The sequence below is a fragment of the Podarcis gaigeae genome, assembly GCF_964106915.1.
Source record: "Podarcis gaigeae genome assembly, chromosome: 5".
Lineage (NCBI taxonomy): Eukaryota > Metazoa > Chordata > Lepidosauria > Squamata > Lacertidae > Podarcis > Podarcis gaigeae.
The window spans coordinates 80,179,221-80,195,795 of NC_139681.1; the positions used below are offsets into that span (position 1 = coordinate 80,179,221).

General features: G+C 41.9%; 1 protein-coding gene across 10 annotated transcripts in view; it reads right to left on the minus strand.

Annotated features, from left to right (window-relative positions):
• The window catches only part of VEPH1 (ventricular zone expressed PH domain containing 1), a 141,568-nt gene that overhangs the window by 26,028 nt on the left and 98,965 nt on the right, over positions 1-16,575 (minus strand). For 9 of the 10 annotated variants that reach the window (XM_083739370.1, XM_083739366.1, XM_083739369.1 and 6 more), the window contains 2 exons: positions 9,932-10,071; positions 6,065-6,199 (listed from right to left, as the gene is read on the minus strand). In XM_083739370.1, coding sequence (XP_083595496.1) covers positions 6,065-6,199; positions 9,932-10,071 — 275 coding nt within the window. Of the gene's footprint in view, positions 1-6,064; positions 6,200-9,918; positions 10,072-16,575 lie in introns of all 10 variants that reach the window. The other variant, XR_014564322.1, reaches the window with a different exon arrangement.

Here is a 16,575-nt window from a genome sequence, read left to right on the forward strand (position 1 = left end):
CTGTCTGCATGATTGTCTCCATACCTGCAGTGCACATATTCATGCATCCCTGCAGACTGACGGCAAACGCTGTACAAACCACAGGGAGTGGGGGAGATCAGATTCATATCAGAAGCACATAGGTACAGATCTAATCTTTGCAAAATCTTTGATGTAGTCCAGATGTTCTCTTGGAGAGCTTACATGAAAATTGCATCTCATCACACCTGAGACTCTCTGGGCCTAGTTATTTACCCTACAAAGCACAAAACATTTAAGTCAATACTCTGGCTCTTAAGCCTGTGCAACATAGCTGTCAACTGTTCCCTTTTTAAAAAGGGAAATTCCCGTATTCCAAATAGGATTCCTTACAAGAAAAGGGAAAAGTTGACAGCTATGCTGTGGAACACTGTAGAAATCAATAGGACTAAGGCTGCAATCCCAGACTTCCTTACTCGGAAGTAAGTCACAGTGAAAGCAATGAACCTGATTAGGATGGAGTATCCTCCTGGTCATTCTGCCCCAAAGTCCTGCCCTGATAGTCTCACTGCTGGGCTCTGACAATTACTGGAAATGACTCCAACTGGAAGGAGGCAAGATGGGAGGTGAGGGTCAGCACTCCCTTCCAGCACTCTGTTTGTTTTCTAAAACATCCTCTGTGTCCCCAGCTTTGTACATAATTGAAGCTGAACTGCATTGAAACCGACAAGTTTTCTGCTTTCAGCTCTACTTTGGCTCTAACTTTTGGCTCTAGTTTTGGCCACTTTCAGCGATAGCCAGCTTGTGATAGGCTTTCCCCTGCTTCCTCAGCATCAGGGAATTCCCAGTAAGAGAAAATAGCCATGAAGGTTGTTTTTTTTTTTAAAAAAAGAAAGACGCAAAGCCCACCCTTCAGAAGCTCAGCTGGCAAACAGAGGAGGTAGAAGGAGCTTCCAAAGTTTTCTACGAGGGATTAGCATACTCCAGTTCTGCAAAAACGAGATGGCTGTAGCGATAAGGAGACTCAGCACATATTTTTACAGAACGTGAGCAACAGGGCAAGCTTGTTCATCTTTCTTATGATCCCTTGTCCTGCTCGTAATATGATTATGCAACTAATACATTTGAGAGCAATAGCACTTGCTGTTGCTGCGTGTTCAATGTCTTTGGGGAATTTTGCATGATGTATTAGAATTCTGGCCAAGAAGGATTTCACTTTCCTAAGCACTTTCCTCTCTCTTGGTGGTTCCCTCAGTCAAGTGCTATGTCTCTAAAGCTCAAACTACACATTACGCAGAGTGCCACCCTCAACTTTCTGCATTGTTTAAAAGCCAAAATGAGCTTGGGTATGCTGTGGATCGGGAAGTAAGGAAGGGAAGCGTGAGACCTTTCCACTCTTGTCGCTTTCCAGCTTCAAATCCCTCTCCCCATCCTGCTTTGCTATCCATACTTTACCCAAAGTTAAAGGTAAGATCTAGCAGATCAAAGCATCACTGGGATGCGTGTGATTTTGAGCTGAAAGCAGCAGGAAATAAGTGAAGAAGCTTCTCTCCCAATGTCCTATGCTCAGATACAACCCCTCACAGGGTTAAGACCCAGGTTGGTGAATGCTGGTCAAGGCTTAGCTTATTAGCATGTTATATTAAACTAGGAGAAGGACAATCCTTGGTCAAATTTTTGCTCAGATATAAAGTTTACTGGGTGACCATGGTCAGCTCATTATCTCTCAGGCTTACCGTACTTTGCAGGATAAAATGAAGGAGTGGAGTAGAAATGGATGCTTTTTGAAGAAAGGGCAGGATAGATTTTAAAATTATGATAAAACTACTATTATTTTATTTATTAGACTTCTGTCCCACCCTTCCCCGGATGGAAAACAACGAAGTAGGAAAATAAAATGAAAACAATAAAGGACATATTTTTTAAAAAATGTAAATGGCAGCAGGTTCACAACTAGTACTTGCAAGGTTGCAGAGAACAGCATCCTTCAGATTCCTAGATTTACTCATTAAATGCATTGGTGAATAGGAAAGTTTTTTAGTTCCTCCTGGATGCTAATAATCAAGAGAGAGGGGAAGACAACTCACCAGGGATGATTTCCACAAACAGGGAAATGCCACTGAGGAAGTTCTGCCATGGGTTAGTGCCAACCAGGTAACACTCACTCCACCAACAGAGCATCCACTGCTGATGGTAGGTCCTGAGATGGCTGATACTGGGGAAGGTAAGCACTTCGAGTCCCAAGCCATTCAAGGCTTTGTATGCTAGTAAAGGTTAAAAAAGGTAAAGGACCCCTGGATGGTTAAGTCCAGCCAAAGGCGACTATGTGGTTGTGGTGCTCATCTTGCTTTCAGGCCAAGGCAGCCGGCATTTGTCCACAGACAGCTTTCCGGATCATGTGGCCAGCATGACTAAACCGCTTCTGGCAAAACAGGACACCGTGATGGAAGCCAGAGCACACGGAAGCGCCATTTACCTTCCTGCCGCAGCAGTACCTATTTATCTACTTGCACTGGTGTGCTTTCGAACGGCTAGGTGGGCAGGAGCTGGGACAGAGCAACAGGAGCTCACTCCGTCATGGGGATTCGAACCACTGACCTTCCGGTCGGCAGGCCCAAGAGGCTCAGTGGTTTAGACCACAGCACCACCCACGTCCTATGACAAATACTACACCCTTGTCTTAGGCCTGGTAGCAGCAGCTACTACTACTACTAACTCATGGAACTCAGTCAAATGTTTAGAAGCAAATATAATAAAATCTCTTTCACTGAGATTTCCAAAGATACTTCAGTCCTCTCAATAAGAATGCAAAGGATTATTTTTTATCCCCCCCCCAAAAAAAACCTCAAAGCCACACATTATTTCCTTGTCCTATTTTATACTTCTCCTCAAAGGAAACCCCACCCAAACTTTTTCTAAGCAGAGAAAACATGTGACTTGATTTGATTGCTTTAAATTCAGTCCCACGTCAAATGCATCTACTCCCATCTCTTGTCATGAGGCCTTGGAAAGTTGGGATTGGAGGAATGAGGATTGCTTCAAAAATGTCCCAACATGGCATTAGGAGTATGCTCGAGCAGTTTTGCTGTTTGCTTTTTATTTCACTGTGTTTTTGTGTAAGTAAGCAGCTCTGGAAACAAAGTGAGTCTCTTATTTGTAAAAAAAACACACAAACAAACACATTGTTTTTACTTTCATCATTTTTGTTCAATTTGTGGGGACATTGGGAGGACTTAAATTATTATTTTTTAATGTGTTGGTCAATCCTATAGCAGTTTAGCCTCATTCAAACAAAAGTTGCTATTTTCTGGTCTTCATGTTTTCTGGATCTTTTCTGTCAGTGAAAGTTTTAGAAAAGCATCTCTCCTTGCTTGACTTCAAATATGCAATTTTAAGTTAGGGTTTGTGCATATGTGTGTGTGTTTGTGTGCAGTTTTTACTATTTTTAAAAGAAAATTGTAGGTAGTTAAGACTTACTTCAAATACATTTTTTTAAAAATCCATGCTGGTCACTTGCGTGAACCCCAATTAAAGGCTAATAGCTATGACCAGAAATCTTTTGCTTTGCTTTGAAACAGAATGCGTTGCCATCTTTGAAATTGCAATTGCTTTGAAGTAGGGATATTTTTAAAGGGCAAAGGCTGACAGGACAGAGCATGCACAAATCATTACCCCTGCAGAGTCGGTGCCATAGCCCACAATTATGTGAATTTGCAAAAGGCAGCTATTCTCTCTTTTTGTAAATAAGAGCAAAAGCCAAGTACCATTTTCATTTTCCATCCAGATATCAATTGCATGTGCAAGGGATTAGGGACAAAACTCAATGACCTTTCAAAAAACAGTACAGAGGACATCAATGCAAGCAGTGACAAGTTCAGAAACTTATTAAACTTAGTTTAAGCAATACGATAGAATTGTATAAAAGTATTCATGGCATGGATAGTGGACAGAGAAAAGTCCCTCCCCACTTTATTATTATTAAATTTGTATACTGCCCATAATCTGAAGATAACAGGGTGGTTCACAACAGATAAATACAAAATGAGAAAACAAAATATATAACAAAATGAACCAAAAAACCCTTCCACATTTAAAAGGTCATAGAAGGTTTAACTAGCTAAAGGCTGGTTATAGAGGAACACTTTGCCTAGCGCCTAAAGATATGTAATGAAGGAGCCAGGCGAGACTCCCTGGGGAGAGCATTCCACAAATGGGGAGCCACAGCATAAAAGGCCTGTTCTTGTGTTGCCACCCGCTGGACCTCGTGTGGAGGGAGCACAGGAAGAAGGGCTTCATATGATGGTCACATGGTTCATATGGGGAGAGGCAGTCCTTGAGAACTTGGAGATATCTAATTAAGCCGAATGCTGGAAGATTCAGAACAGACAAAAGAATGTACTTCTTCAAACAGTAAAACTATGGGATTCACTCCTGCCAAAAATAGTGAGGGCCACCAACCTCGATGAATTCATAGAAGATATGACTATTGTTAAGTTGTGGGTGAACATATCAGACGACACAGCGATTCTTCAAACAGCTCTTGTTTATTCACAGGCCAGAACTGAACTGAACTGAAGGGTTCGGCCAGCCTGCTTATATAGAGCTCCACTAGAACGCAACAGTAACCATTTTCTGTAACTATCCAATCACTGAATGTCACTTTCAATCCCTTATTTGCATATGTGGACCTGAGTGAAAACTATCTATAGTATCCCCCTGCTGGCCCAGGGTGAGAACATCAGTACATAACAACTATGTTTGATCTCCACTGTCAGAGGCAGTATAGTTCTGATGCCTGTTGCTCTTAGCATGCTGCTGAGCTCAGATTCTGTTTGCAGGCTTCCCCTAGGCATCTTGGTGAGAACAGGATGCTGGATCAGATGGGCCACTGGCCTGATCCAGGAGGCTTTTCTTATGTTCTAATGTCCTCTGCCAATATGCCCCAGTCATGGAGGATGGGCCTATGGATTGGTATTAGCCATGATGGCTGAATGATCAAAGGCAAGCTACCTCTGAGCAGCATTTAAAAAACAAGAGACTGTGCAAAAATAAAAAAGGAGACAAGCTCTGCATGCAAGCTCACATATATGTGTCTATATAAAAGTACATACAGTCATACCTCATGTTATGTTTGCTTCAGGTTGCGTCCCGCAGTGACCTGGAAGTACCAGAAAGGGTTGCTTCCGTGTTTTGCCGCTCATGCATGCGCAGACGTGCAAAATGATGTCATGCACATGCACAGAAGCGGCAAATTATGACCTACACACGCGCAGATGCAGGTTGTGTTCTGCTCATGTTGCAAATGGGCCTCCGGAACGGATACTGTTCGCAACCAGAGGTACCACTGTATTTGCAAAAGTTCTTTCTGGTACATTAGATTAGTCAGACAAATGACCAAGACAAGTGCACTTTACAAAAGGATAGCCTTTATCATTCTGGATAAACCCATATGCTTTCCCTCCTTTTCAGTCTCCAAAAGGTGATCAAAATAACAGCGTGTCTAGAAGGTTGAGGGGAATAATACATTTTCACCAAATGACAAAAAAAAAGTCCACATGCAAGATTAGCTACCCATGAAGCAGAGAAAGAAACTGTGCCCTCTCCTATGTGGTGCTGTTAAAAGTAACACCTTTCTGTTCCCAGTTTTATATTTGCAAACATGTGAAACGAAATGTATGCTATGTCCCTTCAAGTTTTCTACTTTATCTGAATTTTATACCCTCTTAACATGCAGAGCTACACCACTACCAGTACTTCTATGTCCTTTCTAGGGAGTTCATATTTAGGGATAACAGCATCCAATTGATTCTCCCCATTTCCTCAGTTTTGATTATATCCACACTCTTATTTACAACCATGAATTTTCAGCTTCGGAGTACTTGAATTCAGTGCTTCAAGAAGCCCATCTTGTCTCAGTTGCTTCTAGCATTCGCACATAAACTCCACAGCCAATGGTCCACTAAAATTTCACTATGATTCTGAGGAGCAGCATTGATTTGATCTCGCTGTCCAGATTTGGTGGCTACTGCACTGATCTATCATATAGTAATGTGCACATCACACCCTCATGACTGCTCACTGGGGGTGGAGAGGAAAGAGGAAATACCTTTTGGTGTGGAAATGTAGACTGAACCATTGCAGTTTCAAAGCTGTGTGTTCCCTTCAGCTGGGTTTTCTCCCACAACGCTTTCAAGGCTTGTACAGAATTATTTTGCATGGACAAAGCTTCTGGGAACAAACTCTGCTGGGCAATATTGAAAGAAGAAAGCGTCATGAACAGTGTTCCCCCCCCACAATCTGACAATTAATACAAAATACAGGTTAGTAAAGTTCTGACATGCAACCCAGTTAATTATTTGGTGACTTCCCAAAACTCTCAGAGTCGATAGCAAAAGAAGCAATCCTAATAATTTCTGTATCAGGGAGAGAGCAGTGGGACAATGGATAATTTAAACTTTCCCCCTTCTCATGTCTTTCTGAGGCTTAGGCTAAGGAAGGTGAGGTACAGGCAGGCATGGCAACCCCGTCCTCAACACATTATAATTGATTCAAGCGACCTACACTATGCAGTACATAAAACCTGAATCTGAAACCAGACTGTAACTGAAAGCAACAGGGTGATACTGTTATGCCCTGTCGTTTTAAAAAAGATAAAAATTATAACTCCCAGGAAGTTACAAAATAAAGGGAAACCCATGTGGCACAGCGACTGCAGTGCAATTATTAACCCTTTTTTTTAAAAAAAAAAAAATTCTTTTCCACTGTGTTTACCTTCAATCTTCTAAATTCAATATTGTTAATACATGGCTTACACCCATCTGTTATCATGTTTTCCTCAGTGCTGATTTTCATCTGTATTTAACTGTTTCACCTTATTATTTTCCCCAAGACCTTATTCTTCAGTGAACTTGCTGGAGTATAGTAGCTTCATTCATCAATGGTGTCTTTGCTCCTTGCATTCCGCCCCCCCCCATTCAACATTCTTTCCCCATTAGCTCCTCCAATATACACTTCCTTTTAATATTCTTTATTTCCTTTATTTGATTCAATTAATTCTCTATTCTGTTCAGATTCACTCAGATGCTTCAGCCCTTACTTCAGTTTCTCTACTGATGTAGTTCCATATCCTTAACACCGATACCACAAGTTTCTCCTACCCTTGGCTTCTAAAATCCGCCTGGGGCAAGAAATATATTTTCTGATGTCTCAGAGACTGCTTCTGTGGGACCTTTGACAGAGTGCACACAATTCTCTAAATAAACATTCAGTTTTTAGCCTCCGGTTAACTGTAAATAGATGAGACACTCAAAGGAAGCGTGCGACTTGAAAGTTTTGCTGAATCATTGCCATAGTACATAAATGCAAATGGAAATGTTCCAATGGGTGTTAAGCTACCTGCCGATTGGTGCTCTTGGGATTCATGCTAGTCCTCTTTCTTCAGCTTTGGCCAAGCATAATAGTCGTGCCACAGCTCAATAGCAGGATTTGTGAATGGTAGGAGTGTCAATTTGTGATTGACAGGAGTGTCAACAGTAGTGACGGGCAGGTGTAATTAAGGAGGAAGGAGAAGGCTGTGAAGAGCTTCCAAGAGGAAAAGAAGCTTTCAGTTTCTGTGCCCCATGCTTTCTAGATTCAGCTACCTGGTGAACAGGTCATGTTATTAAACACTGCACAACGTAAATAAATGCCAGCTATAACTTTGCGTGGCCAGGCAGAGACCCCCCCCCAACCCCAGGCAACCCCCAAGAGGAATAATGACTCATGACAACCTATGGGATTAAAATTGGCCACAACTTTATTAAACTTTCAGATGTAGGGAGACCTTGGCTTTGGCATTGGGCGTTTATCTCTCCCAGCCCCCGTCCGGGGATCTGGGGAACAGCAGGGTTATCTAGACTGTATGGGGATTGGGCTGGCTCTGGAAAACATATGTTTAAGCAGAGAGCCCGCCCCCATTTTGCCGCAATGCAGGGGAGAGCGCTGACAACCTAACGGCGTATGGCCAGTGACTCCCTTCCACACAACCCCTTCCACACAACCCCTTTAACAGTGAACCCTGGGATCGCCGCCGCGGGGGGGGGGGGGCGTGGGTCATCGCTTCACACCCCCCCCATTTAGAAAAGATAGACTAAAGGATTCCACCCAAGGCCTGAAACCGCCTTTGTTGTGATGTTTTGCTATGGGGAAGGCAAAGCCTGCCAATGCAGGGAAATTCCTTCCCAGTCTTCAACAGCAACCATCAATGACTGTAGCAGCGCCCTCATATCTGTAAAGAAGAGGTTAACCTGCAAAAGGAAGGCGTAAACTGAGAGGGGGCAGGGTGGGAGAAGCTCTGCAGCCGACTGAGGACTCCCAGGTAAGTTCCACCCTCTATTGTGAGTGAAGGGCGGTCCTAACCCTACCTGATCAACTCCCCTGGCAACACCCCCAACTGGGATTGTTTAACTGTCTGAGGTTAGTCTCCAGGTATCCAGCTTGGGGAGGCGAAGCCAGGGTGAACTGCCGGGGATCGTGTAGGATTGAGGGGCTGCACGCGACCCCACAAAAAGCAACCCCCCATTTGAGGTGGGGAGTGGTCATTATTGTGTGAGGACAACCCCATGTCAGAGAAGACATCTCTATGGGGTGCAATTTCAGTGGCAGAGAGGCAAACAAATTTGTGCGCATGGGTGAGTGGAAGAGATTCAAAGCAAGATTGAACGGTCTTCTCTTTGCTATATTGAAGATTTACGGCACAATCCTGTACTCAGAAGTAAGTCCCAATGGGTTCAGTGGAGCTTACATATTTCCCTTGCTGGGGATTAAGTACTATTGAACTTAACAGACCTTGCATCAGAGTGGGTATGTATATCACCACATTATAAATTGACGAAATGCAATGTATTTTAAAATCACACACACACACACACACACACACACACACACACATATATATATAATGTGTGTGTGTGTGTGTGTGTGTGCTTTAGAGGAATATTGTGATCTGCAGTGGGGTGTTGTGGGGGGCGGCGGAGGACAACTCCGCCTCCTTCCTCTGGTGCCTTTGTGTCTTGTTTATTTGTCTCTGAATTAGGATATGTAAGAATAAAATGAAATTTGACAGCACTGAAATTGGGTTGGGATTCCTGGACTAATGCGCAGACCGGCTCTCTTCCTGCACACTGCCTTTCCCTTCAGTGGGAATGGAATACTGATACTGAGCTGTGTTTTGCTTTTCATTTGCACTGCCTGTTATTCATACTGTATTTAGACTATTGTGTAGATAGGAGTCAAAATATGAGAGCTGGAATCATCACATGGTAAAAAGAAAACCCGTCAAGAACATTAACATTGTTTGAAATGGGCCACATTTTCCATATTATTACAACTTGCATGCAAAAGCAATTTAGTCGGTCTTTATCCTTTTCCAGCATGATTGCAAAATCGAGTAAAACGTTGCAAAATAATTAAAATAAAATAAAAACCCAAACCACCAGAAGCAGCATATAGTACAGTTAAAGCTAAAGGCATGTTAAACAGCATTATTAGCAGACGAAAAATCACAATAATGACAATCCTAGAAGTCTGAGGTAGACATAACACTGGTTCCCTGAAAAATGTAGATTGCAAATCAATAACCTGCCCCCATTTCTGGTGCAATTCCTCATCCATTGCCCTGTTGGTATTAATGGTTTCATGCTAGACCAATGCCAACAGTGTTTAATACAAGGACCAAAGTTCCTTGTAAAACCTCAATTTACAAGCCCGTTCCAAATTCTGCCCTACAAGGAAAGCATAGTTAGCAATGGCCCTGGTTAGTATCAGGGCCCCAGTAACTGCAAACCCAGAATAATAATACTCACCTCACAACAACAGTGATAAGGTTCAACAGCATCTCCAAAGAGATAACAATTTAGATTTTAATTGGGGGTGGGGTGGGGGGAACCTTTAAATGATAAAAGTGCCACTATGGATACGTACATATTCCACACACCTGCTGAAAGAGAAACATGATGTGGATCCAAAGCTGAGGCTGTTGACTGATGAGAGTAAAACTGGATTTACTGTACAGGCAGTAATGTCCTTTCAGGGGACAACTGAAGAACAACTTTGCTACACAACTTCTGACGGTATCTGGGGGAAAAATACATGTTATTAGCATCAGCTGTTATTATTTAATGGAAACCTAAGCATGATTATTTTACACTTGCACTCTTCATTGAGACCTAGTACAGTGGTGTTATGGCATGTTATAAAATTCATCCCTACGGAGGGGTGTGGTAAGGTAACATCCGCCAAGAAACTTAACAAATCCATAACAAACATTAGGGATGTGATTCTGAGCCCTGCACACACATACTTTTCATTTTTTACTATGAAATTTCATTTGTATGTTAGAAAATGACCATACATGCAAGGATAAGTCCTTCTTATGGATAATAAATAAGAAGGTCATGTTCCTGTCTACACGGAACTCTAGATGCAAACCACTGTTTGGACGTACTACTTCATGGTTGCATACAAACTAAAAAGTCTTCTTTTTACTTCATAATAAACACCAGCAGTTTCTCTCGTGTCTGCATTTTCTTAAGTGCATCTAAATTTCTGAGGTCATGCAGAAATGGATAGATCTCTCAGTGTGCTGTCACTTTGGCCCTAATGGACAAGCCAACGTATGCTCAGCTATCTCCTCTTAATAGTGTTTGCAGAACGTCATAGGTGACAAACCATCACATTGGCAGTACTGAACACCCGAACAATTGCCTGGCAATGATACTACAATAGGAGGAGGAGACTGCCAGATTCTTTTATCTTCTGTTGCTGCAAAAAGTATTAAGTCCGATGGTAGGCATATTTTAAGTATTGTAAATTATATATCTGGTTTTTTGGTTTATCTCATGCCTTATATTTATATGCCTAGTCCACAAGGACTAGCTTTTTATCAGACTCCTTAGCATTCAAATGAGTTGTACACAACACACTCGCTTCTTCAACAAGTGTGAATCTTTTCCACCTGATGCTTTCTTAAATAAATAAATAAATAAATAAATCTGCATTCAGTTTGCATTCACAATCTTGCTTACTAAAGTATACTTGGTTAACCACTGTTCACTGTTGGCTATTGTTTAATCAGTGGGTTCCATGATTAAAAAGCTTCTTAATTTATGTTAACTAATAGGCACTTTGAGGCCTAAAACACATCCTCCAGTTTAAACATAATTTGTAGCTTTACTTTAAAACATGCAGCTGTCATCGTGGTCTTTTTTATTTTTAATAATTGAAGAAGAATCTTCCATTTTGTCATTGAAGCACAGTGAGACACAGAAGAAACGTATTTATGTGGCATCTATTTCGTGGTACTAGCCCAAACAAAACGTTCATTCACATGAAATAAATCAGAAACCACAAGCCAGAATCTGCAAATTTCATTTCATTTAAAACACACACACACACACACACACAAATGAAACATACATTTGGCAGTCTCTTATATCTATCTTTTAACTCATATCTACTATATTCAGAAGTAATTTTCTTCCAAAATAAAAAAAAAATGCAAGGACGAACTCATCCTCATCACAGTATCAAAGGGAGATCCACATGGGTCTGTGTGGCTGTGTTCAGACACCATGATAAATTACAGTAGATTGGGTAGAGCTATCCCTTTGTTCAGTCCTGTCTGTCCGTTCCCCATTCCTGACTCTGGAGCAGACCACCCCATCAATAAATAGTAGAAGATAGTGTGCTAGAAAAACTGAGCCACAATGTGTTTAGCATGAAATCTGTGGAGAAAGACCATCAGTTTGTTGTTTTTTTTAGCATTTTAAATAGTGGGTAGATCACAATGACCTAAGCACACAGGAAGCTGAGGTTTAAAGCTTTTTGCCGCAGCCTTACTACCGCTGAAAACCATCCCTCAAAAATGGCATTAGTCCCAGAGAAAAAGCTCCCACTGGTGCCAATGGGAGCATTCCCCCCCCCCCCGGGTCTATGATAGCAGTGTGGTGACTGGTGAGAGTGATTTTTGTTGGGACCATGGTGGGTTGTGAAAGGGGTAAGTCTCCCCATTCTGAATATTGTGGTCCTGATGAAAATTGCGCCTCACCTGCTGTTATTATCGTTGTTGTTTTTTAAAAAATGATAGCTTCCTAATGAGATGTTTAAAATCACATATAGTTTGACCCCCCAAAACGTATCAAGTCTGAGCAACTTTGGACACTGCTGAATGAGAGAGGAGGGATGAAATTTATCCTTTTCCCTTTTCCCCCTGGAATTCCTGGAATTCTCTATATTGTCTGAAGTAGAACATTTTCTAGACTCTTGGGAAAGTTGTCTTTCCTGTTCCCCTGACATTCCATAAGGTCCAAAGCCGTTCTCGATTATTCTGTAATGCTTTCTCCACTCTGGATTCTATTATTTCTATCAGTGACTTTGAGACTTAAGAAGCTCACATAGGAACAGCTACCCGCAAGATAACCAAATATGTATATGATTAAGGCCCACAAAATGTAATAGTTTTCCAGACTTTCCCCTACCACTTAAAAGTTAGACAGGAGATGCCAACCATAGCTTGTATTAAACTTCATTTGATGCTGTTTTGAAGCAGTAAAGTCAACAATCTATTCAAGATGGAGCTGCATATATGGCTGGAAAAAGTAAGGGAATAAAGTAAAATTAGATAGATAGATGATAGATAGATATAGATAGATAGATAGATGATAGATAGATAGATAGATAGATAGATAGATAGATAGATAGATAGATAGATGATAGATAGATATAGATAGATAGATGATAGATAGATAGATAGATAGATAGATAGACAGATGATAGATAGATAGATGATAGATAGAGATAGATAGATGATAGATAGATAGATAGATAGATAGATAGATGATAGATAGATGATAGATAAATAGATGGATGATGATAGATGATAGATAGATATAGATAGATGATAGATAGATAGATGATAGATAGATAGATAGATAGATAGATAGATAGATAGATGATAGATAGATAGATGATAGATAGATAGATAGATAGATAGATAGATAGATAGATAGATAGAGATAGATAGATAGATAGATAGATGATAGATAGATAGATAGATAGATAGATATAGATAGATGATAGATAGAATCAGTGCAGATTAAATGAGCATTTAATTCTTTACATTCTTGAAAGCTCCAGTGAATCCCAGAATCTTGTCTTCTTTTAACAACAGTCTAATACTGTGGATTAAACCACAGGGCCTAGGATTTGCCGATCAGAAGGTCGGTGGTTCGAATCCCCGCGATGGGTTGAGCTCCTGTTGCTTAGTCCCTGCTCCTGCCAACCTAGCAGTTCGAAAGCGTGACAAAGTGCAAGTAGATAAATAGGTACCGCTCCAGCAGGAAGGTAAACGGTGTTTCCGTATGCTGCTCTGGTTCGCCAGAAGTGGCTGATGCTGGCCACATGACCCGGAAGCTGTACGCTGGCTCCCTCGGCCAATAAAGCGAGATGAGCGCCACAACCCCAGAGTCGGTCACGACTGGACCTAATGGTCAGGGGTCCCTGTACCTAAAACTAGCTTACCTAATTTGTTTTCTAGAATTTTTGCCCCTCATGTGCTAGGCTTTGCATGTTCAGGGATATTCAAGCATGTGATCCCCCAGGTGATGAATGGGGAAAATGAGGTCCTCCAGATGTTGTTGAACAACAGCTTTTTTAAAAAAAATAAATTATTATTTACACCCCGCCCATCTGGCTGGGTTTCCATCAACATGGTCTGCTGACAATGCTGGCTTGGGACTTACTGGTGTTGAAGCTCATAACAATGAGGCAGGATGAGAACTATTTCATCCATTCATATTCATCAGCTTTCACTTTCTTCGAGTAACGTCTCAGCTGACTCGTCTTTATGAATGTCCCAAGCTAAATTAGGCATTGAGGAAGATGGCTGTCATCTGTAAATGCAAGTGATTATACTATGCCTCTTCACCAAAGGCTCTGAATGACCAAAATATGCTTTCTGAAGTGGGCAAGAATTGAAGGCTATAGACATAAGCAGTGGGAACTGTAAGGTGCTGGGAATTATAGCTCTGTCAGGCATAAATAACAGTTCATAGAATTCTTCAGGGGAAGCTGTGTGCTTGAAGAAGAAGAAGAGTTTGGATTTGATATCCTGCCTTTCACTCCCCTTCCGGAGTCTCAAAGCGGCTCACATTCTCCTTTCCCTTCCTCCCCCACAACAAACACTCTGTGAGGTGAGTGGGGCTGAGAGACTTCAAAGAAGTGTGACTGGCCCAAGGTCACCCAGCAGCTGCATGTGGAGGAGCAGAGACGCGAACCCGGTTCCCCAGATTATGAGACTACCGCTCTTAACCACTACACCACACTGGCTCTTGTATGGTATGCATACAGCTTTAATGTCCTTAACTGTTATGTACTTTTTTATTTTATTTGACCAAACTGCGGGAGGCAGTGGAAGACAGGAGTGCCTGGCCTCCTTTTTCCATGGGGTCACGAAAAGTAGGACACAACTAAACGACTAAACAATAACAACCTTTTTATTGGGCTGTATGAATTTAATCTCGTCCCAGCAAAATGATCAACAAACAGTGGAAAGAGAACAGTAGCTGTATGCAAATAGAACTGAGATTAGCGTATTTGGGACCTGTGCTTTTCCACTTGTTTGTTAATGATCCAGAGTTTGGGGTAGGCACTGATCGCCGGCAAGATCGCCGGTGATACCAAATTGCTGAAGAAAAAGGAATTGTGGGGATCTCCAAACTTCCCATGCTGGCAAAACAGTACAAGGGGAGGAGGCAGACACATAGACACTTGTAAACATGATATTGGCTATTATTACAGATTACTGTTATACAGTATGGAAACTACCTTTGGAAATAGGTGGGACGTAATAAATAATAAAAGCTGCAGGCATTGCGATAAGCATTTATCACAAGCCATACCGTAAGCAGTAGGAAATCTCTGCACAATAAAAGAGACCCATCACACTGTGAAATATGGGGAATTTCTTTAAATCAACAACATACGGTGACCTTACATAGTATCCCTTTCTGTGTTTTCCTTGTGGCAGTACGCAAGACGATTATTCGGTTATTGTGAACACATTTGACCTTTGCAGGTTAACAAAGGAAGGTTAGAAAATGCATTCCATGAAAGACAAAAGAGAAAAGGCAGAGCTCTAAAGCTACAGGAAAATGGCTGCATGGATGAATTTAAAGTAACAGCCTGGATGAAGTGTGGATATTTCCCCTTGCTCAGACTGCTGCTTGCTCCTTATGTCATTGCTGGCATTTAGCTATCCACTTCTCTTGCATCAGATCTAAGCCTTGGCCCTTCTATGGGATGGAAGACTCGCAATCAGAGACCGGGGAATGGTCCAACAGTATTAAGTGCCACTACCATTATTAAAGCTTAGATGCGTCCCTGTTAGGATGGGAAGAGGGCCCTCATTTCATCTGCATTCATCTTCTTGGAGAAATAAAGGTGCAATACAGCTACTGCAATCCCTTATTTGACTTTTGCATTTTCAACCATACGCTGGTTGAAATTGTGCAAGCCAAGTCCCAGGCAAGGTGGGCAGCCCTTAAAAGCCCTTTTCACACCGGGTCCACTTGGGGTTTCCTGGCACAAAAAGAGCTTTCAGCTCACTGCCTTGCTTGCTGGTCAAAGCCCACTCACATGTTTGGGCATACGGTGGTACCTTGGTTCTCGAACAGCTTAGTTGTTGAACAAATCGGCACCAGAACACTGCAAACACAGAAGTAAGTGTTCCGGTTTGCGAACGTTTTCCAGAAGCTGAACATCTGACACGGCTTCCAATTGAGTGCAGAAAGCTTCTGCAGCCAATCAGAAGCCATGCCTTGGTTTTCCAACGGTTTCAGGAGTCGAACGGACTCCCAGAATGGATTTAGTTCAAGAACCAAGGTACCACTGTACTTAAGAGTTTCTGTGCACATGGCAAACTGATTCATTCTAAATCCACAATTTTCAGGAGCATAACACCAGTCTTTAGAACAGCTTTAAAACACTGCATAACAACCCAAAATGCACTGGAAAGCAGCAGCAGCAGCAGCAGCAGCAGCAGCAGCAACAGCAACAGCAGAAGAAGAAGAAGAAGAAGAAGAAGAAGAAGAAGAAGAAGAAGAAGAAGAATGCTAATCTAGGTGGTAATCAGTAGTGCAAGAAGCCAATGTCCATCCGAGTGTAACTGCCTGAGAGCCAGTGTGGTGTAGTGGCTAAGAGCGGTAGACTCGTAATCTGGGGAACTGGGTTCACGTCTCCGCTCCTCCACATGCAGCTGCTGGGTGACCTTGGGCTAGTCACACTTCTCTGAAGTCTCTCAGCCTCACTCACCTCAACAGAGTGTTTGTTGTGGGGGAGGAAGGGAAAAGGAGATTTTTAGCCGCTTTGAGACTCCTTAAAGGGAGTGAAAGGCGGGATATCAAATCCAAACTCTTCTTCTTCTTCTTCTTCTTCTTCTTCTTCTTCTTCTTCTTCGGAGAAGGCAAAACTTGCAGAGAAAAATGTCCATAGCTTCTTGAAGGGCAAGACGGAAATTTCCATATAAAGGAATAAATTCATAAAACATGAAAATAATCACCTGGGACATGTATGATCATGAGG